Source organism: Garra rufa, chromosome 17 (genome assembly GCF_049309525.1).
Source record: "Garra rufa chromosome 17, GarRuf1.0, whole genome shotgun sequence".
In the NCBI taxonomy this organism is placed as follows: Eukaryota; Metazoa; Chordata; class Actinopteri; order Cypriniformes; family Cyprinidae; genus Garra; species Garra rufa.
In genome coordinates this window covers 45,769,827-45,785,769 of record NC_133377.1, presented here as the reverse complement: position 1 = coordinate 45,785,769, position 15,943 = coordinate 45,769,827, and the positions used below count along the sequence as shown (strand labels likewise).

General features: G+C 27.8%; 1 protein-coding gene across 1 annotated transcript in view; it reads right to left on the bottom strand.

The window, feature by feature from the left end:
- fhod3a (formin homology 2 domain containing 3a) overlaps positions 1–15,943 on the bottom strand; it is a 102,626-nt gene that overhangs the window by 49,735 nt on the left and 36,948 nt on the right. The window contains exon 4 of the mRNA XM_073822514.1: positions 1,733–1,800. Coding sequence (XP_073678615.1) covers positions 1,733–1,800 — 68 coding nt within the window. The remainder of the gene's footprint in view (positions 1–1,732; positions 1,801–15,943) is intronic.

Genomic DNA, 15,943 nt, shown 5'->3' with positions numbered 1-15,943 from the left:
AACATTAGTTAATGCAGTGTGAACTAACATGTACAAACAATGAACAACAGTATTTCCGTTAACTAATGTTAATGAAGATTAGTAAATACAGTAACTAATGTATTGCTCATGGTTAGTTCATGTTAGTTAGTACATTAACTAATGTTTAAGTAATGAACCTTATTGTAAAGTGTTACCAATAAAGTAATATTTTGAGAATAAATGCAAAATATTTAGAGAATAATGTCAAAATATTACGAGAATAACTTTAAAATATTAAGGGAATAAAATCGAATTCTTTTGAGAACAAAGTCGAAATATTACGAGAATAAAGTCAAAATATTTTGAGAATAAATTCTTAATATTACGAGAATAAAGTCAAAATATTACAAGAATAAAGTCTATATATTTCGAGAATAAATTCAAAATATTACGAGAATAACTTTAAAATATTAAGGGAATAAAATTTAATTATTTTGAGAATAAAGTCGAAATATTACGAGAATGAAGTCAAAATATTACAAGAATAAAGTCTAAATGTTTTGAGAATAAATTCTTAATATTACGAGAATAAAGTCAAAATATTACAAGAATAAAGTCTATATATTTCGAGAATAAATTCAAAATATTACGAGAATAACTTTAAAATGTTAAGGGAATAAAATTTAATTATTTTGAGAATAAAGTCGAAATATTGCGAGAATAAAGTCAAAATATTTTGAGAATAAATTCTAAATATTTTGAGAATAAAGTCAAAATATTACAAGAATAAAGTCAAAATATTTTGAGAATAAAGTCAAAATATTATGAGAATAAAGTCAAAATATTTTGAGAATAAAGTCAAAATATTACGAGAATAAAGTCAAAATATTACAAGAATAAAGTCAAAATATTTTTTAGAATAAATTCTAAATACTTTGAGAATAAAGTTGAAATTACATGAATAAAGTTAAAATATTAAAAAATAAATTCTAAATACTTTGCGAATAAATTCAAAATATTACAAGAACAAAGTCAAAACATTACAAGAATAAATTCTAAATATTTTGAGAATAAAGTATAAATATTTTGAGAATAAATTCTAAATATTTTGAGAGTAAATTCAAAATATTATGGGAATAAAGTCAAAATATTATATTATTATATTATTATATTATAATATTTTGAGAATAGATTTGAAATATTTTGAGAATAACGTCAAAATATTTTGAGAATAACTTCAAAATATATTGAGAATAAAGTGTAAATATATGAGAATAAAGTCGAAATATTACAATAATAAAGTCGAAAAACAACGAGAATAAAGTTGAAATATTACAAGAAAAAAGTCCAAATATTTGGAGAAAAAGTCAAAATATCTTGAGTATAAAACTGAAATATTATGAGAATAAATTAAAACTATTACGAGAATAAAGTTGAAATATAAGAATAAAATCAAAATTAAGTTGAAAGTTGAAATATTTCGACTTTATTCTCGACCTTATTCTTGTAGTATTTCGACTTTATTCTAAAAACATTTACACTTTATACTCGTAATATTTTGACTTTATTCTTGTAGTATTTTCACGTTATTCTCTAAATATTACAGCTTTAATCTCGTAATCTTAGATTTTTTTTAATGTGGCACTAAACCTCGTACAAATTAATAAACTAAGTTAAATGAAAACAAAACCTCAACAAATAATAATAAAAAAATAAAAAAATAGTATCTCAGTGATATAAAAAAAACACTTATAAAAGTGTGGTTTTATACCTGGAATATCTGCTTGAGGGAAAACAGCGCCCTCCTCAGGTCACGGCCATTGGAGTTATACAGCTTCTCTAGAGATAGAGAGAGAGAGAGACATACAGTAGACATAGAAAGAAAGAGAGAGAGGGAGAGGGGGTTATTTAGCGCTGTGTTTAAGGCTGTGTTTGTCATGGAAACACACAGGAACTGCTGGAATGTTCTGATGGAGACGCCAGGAGAACAAACCCCTCTTAATCAACATCAGTCACCATCATCATTCGAAAACACGACTGATCTTTATTCACAACGCTGGGCGAGAGACATCGAGACACACACATAAGAGAGAATGAGCATGAGTGACTGAGAGATGATAATTAAAGTCACTCAAACTGTGAAAACGAAACATTTACAGACCGTGAATCTCTTCAGAGCATCTATTCAGAGCATTAAAAGAGAATAAAACACTACAGCATCCAACAGGAGAAATAGAGGAGGAGAGAGAAGAAAAAGCAAACTGATGGGAGTTTGAGTTCACAAACTGGTTTATTCTGATCTAGACCAGGTTCACCTTCCCGTGGGCGAGAACATCACGCTCCAGTAACATCACAGATAAATCACTGTTCTCATCAATAACACACACCAGTCTGGGTCAAATACAATTCAACACAAACACAATATCATCTCTCTGATATGAAGAGGAGGCAGAGAGACATACTGCAGTTTCTCAACTAAAACAAACAAAAAAATGATTTGTATTAATTTGATTAATTCTGAAATATAATAAAATATGAAAAAGTTGAAAAGGCCAAATAGCAAATAAAAAGGACAAAAGCATACAACCAAAAATGACTAAAACTTAAATAAAAATGAAAACTGAAAGCATAATGCTAATTCAAAATATTAATAGCATAGTATATTTTACATAATCATTTATTTAATCGTATAATTAGTACAGTATTAGTGTATTTATACATTAGTAGGATATAAAAGATAAACTCGGTGTACTAAAACTGAAATAAAAAATAGAAATGATATAGATACAGTATATTTAACAAATAAATAATACATAAAAATAGAAGAAATATTCAAGATATTAATAGTATATTACATATTCATTTTTATTTGTATAATTAGTTAGAAAGTAACAATTGGCCATTTTTCAGCATTACATTTCACAATTTTAGAATCTTATATTTGTCTATTTTAGAACGTAAAATTTTACCATTTTAGAACATTACAATCTGGCATTTTAGAATGTTACATTTTGCATTTAGAATGTTACAATTAGCATTTTAGAACGTTACATTTTGCATTTAGAATGTTACAATTAGCATTTTAGAATGTTACATTTTGCATTTAGAATGTTACATTTGGCCAATTTAAAATGTTACAGTTTGGCATTTTAGAATGTTACAGTATTAGCGTATTTATATATTAGTAGTATATAAAAACAAAAACTATTTTTCATGTAGTTAAACTTGATGTACTAAAGTAAAATAAATAACACTGAAATAAAAAATATAGATATTATATAGATTTTTAAAGAACAATAAACAAATGACTAAAACTTAAAAATGACAACTGAAAACAAATCTAATTCAAAATATTAATAGTATAGAATAAATTAATAATAATACATATTATGTTTTTATTTGTATAGAATGTTACAATTGGCCATTTCAGTATTACATTTTGTAATTTCAGAATGTTACATTTGGCCATTTTCAGTATAACATTTCAAAATTTTAGAATCGTATATTTGGCCATTTTAGAATGTTACATTTTGCATTTCGAATGTTACAGTTTTAGTGTATTTATATATTAGTTGTATATAAATGATAAACACTATTTTTCATGTAGTTTAACTTGATGTACTAAAGATTAGATTAGATTCAACTTTATTTCCATTACACATGTACAAGTACAAGGCAACGAAATGCAGTTTAGGTTTAACCAGGAGTGCAATAAGCAGCAAGTGCAGGATAGAGGTATAAGTTAGAAGTGTGTTATAAAATAACTAACACTGAAATAAAAAAAATATATAGAAATTATATAGATATTTAAAAATAAATATATAATATATAAAAATGAGTAAAGCACACAAAAAACTGAAAACAAAGCTTATTCAAAATTTTAATAGTACAGTACATTTTTTAAATATTCATTTTTATTTGTATAATTAGTCATAGTACAGTATTAGTGTATTTATATATTAATAGTATATAAAAAAGATTTAAAAAAAGAAAAGAAAAAAAAAGAGTTTTCAGAGTGAGACATTGTACAGTATGTCTGTGGTGGACGCTCTGAACACAAACAGCTGTCGTTCACGTCACCGAGCCATAAAAACATTTGACCCCTCACTGACCTGAGTGCAGTCAGCTGTAGATTGACATTGTGTTTCCTGTCTCTAACAGATCCACTTCCTGCTGCGAGTCATTCAAATCTCAGTTTTCATGCAGATCATATCCCTGTCTATAATTGAAGCCCTGCTGTCTCTGACTGACCTGCGCTATTGTCTGCAGGACAGCTGTACTGTCAAACCCTGAGTCTTTATGCTTCATGTGTGTGTGTGTGTGTGTGTGTGTGTGTGTGTGTGTGTGTGTGTATATGAGTATATATACATGTGTGTGTGTTTGTAGTGGTGTAATCCAGAAGGTTCTCCGGCCAGATCTTAATCAGATTAAGTGTGACCCGATTGGTTAATCTCAGCAGCGTAATCTGGACACAAACACAGATACCTTCATTCAAACACACAGCCTTGAAAACACTCATGTGCACAATTATGAGACAAACAAAAGATAGTCTTTGATTCGATTTTTAACATTAACAGGTTTTGATGTTAAAACAAGTGAAAAAAAAAAATCCCAGATTTTCACCTGAAGGAGGAACACGAGCACAAACTGAAGCACAACCATCATAATAATAATAATAATAATAATAATAATAATAATAATAATAATAATAATAATAATAATCTATGAACTTTTATAAATATCTTTAAATTATAAAAAGGGTATTGTTTTTACTTCATTAATAAAAAGCATAATAATTTTTTATTATTATTTTGAGTGCATATCTTAAAGCATTTATTTCTGAAATGATAAAATAAAACGCATTAATAACAATAAAATAATAAATCATTATTTCAATATATAAAGTGCTTATCGTCGCAAATCTGAAGCACTTTATAAATAGTAAGAAATAAGACAAAATAGAAATGATTTAAATGTATAAAGTGCTTACAGCAAATCTTGAAGTGCTTTATAAACTGAAACAGTCAAATGAAAACTTTATTGAATTTTAATTTAGTAATAAAAATAATAAAATATTATTTCAAATTATAAAGTGCTTACAGGAAATCTTAAAGTGCTTTATAAACTGAAATAGTAAAATGAAAACTTTGTTACATTTTACTTTATTAATAATAATAATAATAAAATAATATTTCAAATTATAAAGTGCTTAAATAAATAAATAAATAAATAAAAATAACAAATTAATATTATGGAATAGTAAAAACAATCAAATAAAAACTTTCAATAAAGTTTATTTATTTACAACAAAACATACATAATAATAACAATCATTAACTAATTAAATTAATAAAATATCATTTCAAATTACAAAGTGCTTAACACTAATCTTAAAGTATTTTATAAACTAAAATTTAATTAAAAATAAAAACTTTATTAGTTTAGTTCATTAAAAACAATAAAAATATTTCAATTCATAAAGCACTTAACAAAAATCTTTAAGTGCTTTATAAACTGAATAAATAAATAAATAAAAACATCAAGTTAATATTAGAGAATAGTAAAACCAATAAAATTAAAACTTTAAATAATGTTTATTTCTTTACAACCAATAATAATAATAAAAAATACATAACAACAATTGACTAATTAAATTAATAAAATATTATTTCAAATTATAAAGTGTTTTACAAACTAAAATAATAATAAAATGTTTAAATTCATAAAGCACTTAACACAAATCGTAAATAAACTTAATAAATAAATAAATAAAAACAAAAAACTGATATTATCAAATAGTAAGAACAATAAAATAAAAACTGTAGATAAAATGTATTTATTTGTAACAAAAACTTTAATAATAATAAAAATATACATAATAATAACAATCATTATCATTTTAATTCATGAAGCACTAATCACTGCACATCTTAAAGAGCTTTATAAATTAAAACAAACTATTATTGTTATTATTATTCTATAATATAATTATTTGCATTTATAAAGCACTTTGAGTAGCAAATCTTAAAGCATTTGGTAATTTATAAATAAAAAAGAAGTAAAAAGAAGAAATTATTAATATTACTAAATAATAAATGAATACTTTTTTTTCTATTAACTTTATTAAAATTAAACCTAACCATAAAAATAATAAAATACAAATTAGCGTATCTGTTGTTATTGTTATGAATTATATTATCATAATTTATAAAGAACATTGCAAACGTCTCTCAAGGTGCTGCACAATAAGAAAGTACAGTATCTCTGATTACAGACTGAGATGGTCTGCAGTAACCTGAGGTCTATGGACTCGCTGACCTCTGACCTCTCCAGCAGCTGCTGTCCGTCAGACGGAGTCAGAAGTGTCACGACTAACGGCCCGCGTCATGCAGTCTCATGTTCATCACAGCAATGCTGATACGCTGCTCTTTTGCTTAGTGCCTGGTAAATACAACTTATTTCCCACAAAAAATCTACAGTTTTACTCAAGAACATTTTATGTTTAATAAAATCATTTAATTGGAGACGCTTTTGATTACTACAATTTTATAGAACCAATAAAATGGTATCCAGAAAAGCAATGTAAAAGAGTTTGGTAAAAATAAAACTGTAAAACTGTAACTAAATTAACTAGACAGGCTTTTTTGATTAAAAAAAAAAAAAAAAAAAATTACAGTACAAAAAAATTAAAATGGAAATAGCTGAATTTGGAAATAAAATGGATTTCATAGAGCCCTATAATTATATATATATATATATATATATATATTTTTTTTTTTTTTTTTTTTTTGTGGTAATAAAAATAGATGTTAAGTGAACAATAGCCTTTAAAATGACTTAAAATACATATATAATAGCAATGAGGCAATAATAATTAGTTTAAATAAAGAATCAAAAGCAAGAAATCATATGGATTTATTGGACAAAACAGTTCGAAATTATGAGATAAAAAGTCAAAATTATGGCTTACTTAAGTCAAAAATACAAGAAAAAAACTAAATTATGACTTAAAAAGTTGAAATTATGAGATAAAAAGTCAAAATAATTACTTAAGTCATAATTACAAGATTTAAAAAATCTAAATTATGACTCAAAAAGTCGAAATTATGACTTAAGTCCTAATTATGAGAAAGAAAAATTAAAATTATGACTTAAAAAGTTGAAATTATGAGATAAAAAGTCAAAATTATTACTTAAGTCATAATTAGGAGCTAAAAAAATCTAAATTTTTAGATAAAAAAAATACAAATTATGACTTAAGTCACAATTAGGAGATAAAAAAAATCTAAATTATGACTTAAAAAGTCGAAATTATGAGACAAAAAGTCAAAAATTTTTATTTAGACTTTTTAATCTCGTATTTATGATTTAAGTAAGTATTTATGACGTCAAAATTGTGACGTTTTATCTTATAATTTCGACTTTTTAAGTCATCATTTCAATTTTTTATCTCATAATTGACTTAAATCAGAATTTTGACTTTATCTAATAATTTCGACTTAAGTCATAATTTATTTTTTTATCTCCTAAATCAAAATTATGAGATAAAAAGTGAAAATTATGACTTAAGTCATAATTAGGAGATAAAAAATGGAAATTATTATTTAAAAAGTCAAAATTAGGAGATAAAAAGTCAAAAAGATTACTTTAGTCGTAATTAGGAGATTAAAAAAAAAATCTAAATTATGACTTAAAAAGTAAAAAAAAAAATGACTTAAGTCCTAAATATGAGATAAAAAGTCAAAATGATTACTTAAGTCATAATTAGGAAATAAAAACATCAAAATTATGACTTAAAAAGTCAAAATAATTACTTAAGTCATGATTTGGAGATAAAAAAGTTGAAATCATGACTTAAAAAGTCAAAATGATTACTTAAGTCATTAAATTATGACGTCAAATTATGACTTAAAAAGTTTTAAAAAAATTACTTAAGTCCTAAATACAAGATAAAAAGTCAAAATTATGACTTAAAAAGTCAACATGATTACTTGAGTCATAATTAGGAAATAAAAACATCAAAATTATGACTTAAAAAGTCAAAATAATTACTTAAGTCATAATTAGGAAATAAAAACATCAAAATTATGACTTAAAAAGTCAAAATAATTACTTAAGTCATAATTAGGAAATAAAAACATCAAAATTATGACTTAAAAAGTCAAAATAATTACTTAAGTCATGATTTGGAGATAAAAAAGTTGAAATCATGACTTAAAAAGTCAAAATGATTACTTAAGTCATTATTAGAAGATTTAAAAAAAAAAATCGAAATTATGACTTAAAAATTAAAAAAATAAAGACTTAAGTCCTAAAAATGAGATAAAAAGTCAAAATGATTACTTAAATCATAATTAGGAAATAAAAACATCGACATTATGACTTAAAAAGTCAAAAGAATTACTTAAGTCATGATTTGGAGATAAAAAAGTTGAAATCATGACTTAAAAAGTAAAAATGATTACTTAAGTCATTAAATTATGACGTCAAATTATGACTTCAAAAGTTTAAAAAAATGACTTAAGTCCTAAATACAAGATAAAAAGTCAAAATTATGACTTAAAAAGTCAAAATGATTACTTAAGTCATGAATAGAAGATAAAAAAAGTCGAAATTATTAGATAAAAAGAAATTGATTAAAAAAGTAAAAAAAAATGACTTAAGTTCTAAATACAAGATAAAAAGTCAAAGTTATTTATTTAACTGAGTCGTAGCATTTGTGAATTCACAATTATGTTTAACTATGATTTCTTAATGGGTTTAATATATAATGCAGCCTTGGAAAACATGGATTTCATAGATATTTGTATATGAAATGTGCCACTTCCGGTATTTTGCCTACTCGAAATGGGCAAAATTAAATCATGGACTTTAAAAAATCGAATAGTTGGTTAGAATCGCGACAGCCCTAAGGGCTGGAAAGAAAAGAGTCTCCATGTAAATGCTTGTGAATACTACAGTATATTAAGGAAGTCTCCTGTTGTTAGCGTCTGATATCATTACTGTACTGTGTGTTTCCATCATGTGTTCCTGTCAGTGAGTCGGTCTGAGCCTGAACTTGCGCTGGCTCCACCGGGCTCTGCTTACTCACGCTGCTCGCCATGAAACGCTCCAGAACCAAAAAAGAATCTAAAATTACAGAACGAAGCCAGAGGAGCCGCTGACGCGAGACCAAACACAGGCTAAAAATACAGGACAAACTCATACAGTTCATGAGTGCATACAGAGTCCAGAAACACTCTGTACAGTGCAATGCGAAATTATTCATACCCCTTCAATTTTTTTCACATTTTGTTATGCTGCTGCCTTATGTTAAACTACTTTAAATTACTTTTTTCCCCCACATCAATCTACACTCCCTACTCCATAATGGCAAAGCAAAAAATAGGTTTTTAACATTTGTGCAAATTTATTAGAAATAAAAAACTGAAAAGATCCTGTTGCATAAGTTTCTGGGACACCCGAAATTTATCTCAGGAGCATTCATATTGCTTCTAGATGTTCCTACACTTGGAGTGGAGTTAAACTGTGGCAAATTCATTTGAATGAGTCTGATTTAGAAAGACACACACCTCTCAGAAAAGCTCTAACAGCTGAAAATGCAGATCAGAGCAAAAACCAAGATAACTGCCTGTAGAGCTCAGTGACAGACTTGCGTTAAGACAATGATCTAGGGAAGAGTTCAGAAACAAATCTGCTGCATTGAAGGTTGACAGAAGCATTCTCCATAATGGAAGACGATTGGAACAACTAGGACTCTAGAAAATGTCCAAGCTGACAGAGATGGAGAGGTGAAAAGGTGAGGCAAAGAATGGCTGATAATTGCCAAATGCAGATGTGCAAAGATGGTCACATCAGACCCAAAAAGACTTGAGGCTGTAAAGGTGTTAAGGGTATGAATACTTATGCAATCTACTTATTTCAGTGTTTTATTTTTAATACATTTGTAAAATTTGCAAATCTGGTTTTTGCTTTGTCATTATTATGGTGTACGGAGTGTAAATTGATGAGGGGGAAAAACTCATTTTGAAGCAGTTTAACATAATGCTGCAACAAAACTAAATGTGAAAAACATGAAGGGGTACGAATACTTTTGCAAGGCACTGTACATGAGTGTGTGTGTTATCAGCTGAAAAGCAATTGAGTAAAAACTTCACAAGGAATAAACACCTGAGCTCTCCTTCGAAACTTACAAATGTTTATACTCTAAAAACTCCAGAGCGTGAAGAAAAACAGATGCAGCCATTTGATGGGGGAAATGCGGCTCATATGTTTATGAAGTCAAAGGGCCAAAACCACAACAGGGAAATAATAAGTTGAGCGCAGAAAAACCCAAAATAAGCAGCTGAATGTGAGCCAGCACACGCGGCGTCTGACGGCTGCAGTTAAACGTGTCTGGGAATGAGATGTTACGCGCGTTTCTGCAGCTCCGTCCAAAGCCAGCGTTCACAAACACAAGCATAAATTCACTTGAAAAGAGCCGCTTTCGGCTGATGTGGGTTGCAGACAAACACTAACCTTACAACGACATGATCAAACTCAATGTTCGGACCGCAGGCATCATTCAACGCTAAAATTAAACATATCAAAGAGTATACGCTACAAAGTAAGATTTTTCATCAAGGCTGCATTTGTTTGATCAAAAATACTAAAAAAAATGTAATGTTGTGAAATATTATTTCAATTTAAAGTAGCTGTTTTCTGTGTGAATATATTTTAAGTGTCATTTATTCCTGTGACACAAAGCTACATTTTCAGCATTTTCACTCCAGTCTTTAGTGTCACATGATCCTTCAGAAATCATTCTAATATGCTGATTTATTGTCAATGATAAAAACAGTTGTGCTGCTTAATATTTCTTTTTTTGGAACCTCTGAAGCTTTTTTGATCAATAAAAGGTTAAAAGTTTTTTTTTTTTTAATAGAAAGGTTTTCTAACAATATACACTAGTGTTCAAAAGTTTGGGGTCAGTACATTTTTATTCTTTCTTTTCTTTTTTGAAATGAATTATGACTTTTATTCATGTGTTAAATTGAAAAAAAGTGATATTAAAGATTTATATTGTTAGAAAATATTTATATTTTGAATAAATGCATGCCTATATCACTCAGTCATTTATTTACTTTATAACAGTAAATAAATATCGGTTCTGCATATCGGTTATCGGGTAAATAAACATGCAATCAATCGGTACCGGTCCGAGTATGTGAGCGGAGTGGAGCGGCAACAATTTCCCCTCCGCGCTCTGTGCATTTAATAATCGCTCTGCTCCAGCTCCGATCCGGCTTCACAATTTCCCGCTCCACTCCTCGCTCACTGATATCAGAAACACCGCTCCGCCTTCACTCCGCGTCAAAAAAAAAAAAAAAAAAAAAACGGAAATAATGTTTGAAATATAACGGTCCTTTTCATATTAAAATAAAATGTACTAAAATAAAATAACAGGAGAGTTTGGAACACCTAGTGTGCAAACTTTGTTCCTACCACATACCAAGCTAATAACATTGTCAGCATTAAAAGAGTAAAATTGCTGCTTAAAATTGCATCGCATTTTGAGGAGGTTCCCTGGTTAAAAATTGTGTTCCAGGGTGTAGGGTGTAAAGTATACAATTTTTGTCAGGGTTTCCCTGGTAAATTCGCATCCCAGGGGCTAAATATGACGTTATTGGGGTCGCTTCAAACCGCAGACTAGTTCACCTCTCTGTGCCAATCACAACAGGTTTGGCCAGCTGACCAATCAGAGCAGAGTAGGCTTATGGAAGGGAGGGGCTTACAGACATTACGCTCAAAGCTGCCTGTTAACAAACCATTTTAAAATTATTGACAAATGACTATGTATATTTTTAGAGATCGACTGATATATCGGTTTACCGATATTTTTCCCAATATTTAAGCATTTTACCATAATCTGTTATTGGTTTTTTAAAATATCGGATTCACGGAAAAACTGAGAATTGCGGGCAGTTTTGTTTGGTATATTTCTATACGCCAGAGAATATAATTTAGTGAATTAATATTATCCAGTGAGTTATTCTTCACTTTTTATATTAAACAGCTTGTAAACCAACTAAAACTGTAGTTTAAAATGAAGTTGATATGACTTATTAGTTCTTTATTTATTTTTAACAGTATTTTATGACAGTTCTTTATAACAGTAAATAAACATTGGTTCTGCATATCGGTTATCAGGCACTTAAACATGCAAATTATATTTTTAGAGATCGACTGATATATCGGTTTACCGATATTTTTCCCAATATTTAAGAATTTTACCATAATCTGTTATTGTTTTTTTAAAATATCGGATTCACGGAAAAAGAATTGCGGGCAGTTTTGTTTGGTATATTTCTATACGCCAGAGAATATAATTTAGTGAATTAATATTATCCAGTGAATTATTCTACACTTTTTATATTAAACAGCTTGTAAACCTACTAAAACTGTAGTTTAAAATGAAGTTGATATGACTCTTTAGTTCTTTATTTATTTTTAACAGTATTTTATGACAGTTCTTTATAACAGTAAATAAACATTGGTTCTGCATATCGGTTATCATCAGGCACTTAAAAATGCAAGTAATCGGTATCGGCTCTAAAAAAAAAAATCAATATCGGTCAATCACTACTAACAACATCGCATTTTGAGGAGGTTCCCTGGTTAAAAATTGTGTTCCAGGGTGTAAAATATACAATTTTTGTCAGGGTTTCCCTGGTAAATTCGCATTCCAGGGGCTAAATATGACGTTATTGGGGTCGCTTCAAACCGCAGACTAGTTCACCTCTCTGTGCCAATCACAACAGGTTTGGCCAGCTGACCAATCAGAGCAGAGTAGGCTTATGGAAGGGAGGGGCTTACAGACATTACGCTCAAAGCTGCCTGTTAACAAACCATTTTAAAATTATTGACAAATGACTATGTATATTTTTAGAGATCGACTGATATATCGGTTTACCGATATTTTTCCCAATATTTAAGCATTTCACCATAATCTGTTATTGGTTTTTTAAAATATCGGATTTTAATCGGCATTTTGAGGAGGTTCCCTGGTTAAAAATTGCGTTCCAGGGTATAAAATATACAATTTTTCTCAGGGTTTCCCTGGTAAATTTGCATTCCAGGGGCTAAATATGACGTTATTGGGGTTGCTTCAAGCCAAGTATTGAATGAAGTATTATTAAATAAAATGATGATGTCTGTGAGGTGCTGTTGGTGTGATGGGGCTGCTATCTGATCCAGGGCTGTGTGAGTATTTATATCTGAGTGATGCCTCCACACTGCAGCCAAACCTCTTCCTGTTTCCAGCGGTGACGTCACTGTGTCCCAATGCTACTCTGTTACCGTGGCGACAGCGGACTGCAAAAGTCTGACCTCCTCCGTCAGAGGTCACTGACACACATTTAGTCCATTAGACAGATCATTATACAATTACACAGAGGTTTATGAGATTTACTGCACTGGTTTGGCACGAAAATCTGCAGAATTGCTGAGAGCAGCTGCAGAACCTACACATCTCAGATGCATACATATTTATACATGCGACGGTTACCAAGAGGTTGCTAGGTGGTTGCTAGGGCGTTGCTAGGCACATTCTTCCAGTCTAGTATGACGAGTCACAATTACAGAAACTACTGAGATCGGGGAAAAAGCTATTTTATGTGCAAAATTAGCGGCACAGACACTAAATAAAAACAGTTATTTAATGTGTTATGAGTCAATTTGACCCACATATTTTTATATTCAAAACTAGCAATACATACATAAAATAATAACATTTATTAGATTTTTTTTTCATGACTACTTGTAATTAGAAGTTGTACATTGAGGTGCAAATGAGTACAACTAATTATAAATATTATCTATTTGTACTGTGTATATATATATAATATAAAAAAATATAAAACATATTAAACAATTTTGTATTGTAAATTATAGCTGTACTAAATCAAATCTATGAATCATTAAAACAAATAAAAAACTATAAAAAATGGAATATATTTATAATATATATAAATATATCGTTATTTTTTATATAATACATATATATAATCTATTGCTACTATGTAGTGTAAACTAATACAAATATAAGATTAAAATAAAAATAATTAAAACAAATTAAAAATTATAAAAAATATAAAAGTAAAAAAGAAATAAATATTATATATATATATATATATATATAAAGATAATATACAATATATATATAAATATAAAATTGTAAAATTCTAAAATATATTAAACTATTTTGTATTGTAAACTATAGCTATACTATGTTTAGTAAATACTAATAAAAAATAAAATCTATAAATAATTATAACAAATAAAAAGTATACACACACACACACACACATAAAGAAAATATATAAAATTATTTTGTATTGTAAATTATAGCTATACTATGTAGTGTAAACTAAAAATAAAATATAAAATCTATACATAATTAAATACAAATAAAAAATAAAACATTTAAAAGTAAAAAAATAATTATATATATATATATATATATATATATTAATATATATATAAACACCAATATAGACAATATACAATATATATACATATATATAAATCAAATTAAAAAAAGAAATGTAATTAAAATATAAACTATAACTTTAAATATAAATGTATTTCTTGTGCACAAAATAGTTTGTAGTAGTGCAAACTACATTTAATATATACAAAATCTAAAATAAAAATCTAAATTTAAACACAATATATATTTTTTAATGAAAAAAACAAATATATAAATAATATTTAAATATAAAAATAATATATAAATATAAAAAAATAAAACTGCTTGCTAGAGTGTCAACTACATTTAATATAAAATGATAAATAAATAAAAAATAGATATATATATATATATAATCTAAAATATACATAATTTCATAAATCAAAGTTTTTCTCTCCTTTTTTAGGTTTTGGGCTCAAATTAACATCATCAGATTCACCAAAATATGACAAAACATCATAACATCAAACACCACAAAAGTCACAACATTTCAAGAAGAAATAAAACACTGATCCAGTGTTTTCAATGAAGGTCAAATTAACCCACGACACAATAGCAGAAAACATGACTTCACATTTTAATTTCCCATAAGGCACTTCCTGTTCTGCTTAAGAGCTAAAAATAGCTCACGTATAGATAACAGACAGACCACAGGACCTGAGAGAGAACAGGCACAGTCATTCTCACTAAAGTATCCAGACTTCACACCTTCATGTGTGCTGTGACCCAGAATGCCATGACGTCAGCACGTCCCATAATGCCCTGCGAACGACAGCTGAACCCGACACACACACAAACACACACTGACTGTATGCTAATGGTCAGGTGCTTTGTGTCACTTCCATTTCACACATTACAGGAAGTCATCTTCAGGACGAGAAGCTGCAGTTAGTTCACCTAACAATGATAACCTGATGAACAATACACAGACACACAAACACAATGACTGACTCAAACAATCAGTCTGCAACTAGAAAGACGTTAAAAAGTTATTTTGTTTCTTTATAGAGATTTGTTTAAAACAATTGTGTGGAATGAATAATTGTGATTAAATATTTTAATCGGTGTAATATAATATTGCTTATTTTTTGGCAATGACTGTTTGCTTCTTTTATGCAAGATTGGAGCAATAAAATGTTTTGACCATTAACTGGTTAATTTTATTAATAAACGACGTGAAAAGAAGGTACTGGAAAATCTGATGTTATTTGGGTTTATATCACACTCACATGAAGGAAAAATTACTGGAGTAATTGCAACCACACAGTGCAAAATAAAATACAAAACTATATAAAAAATATTTATATACATAATATAAAATATATAAAAACATAAAAATAAATTAAAAATGAAAATGCAAACTATAAATTAAAAACAAAAGTATTTGTCATGTATAAAAATGTTTTGTTAATGTAAAAATCTAAAACAATAAAGGAAACTTAAATATAACATTTGTGTATTAATTTTGTTGTG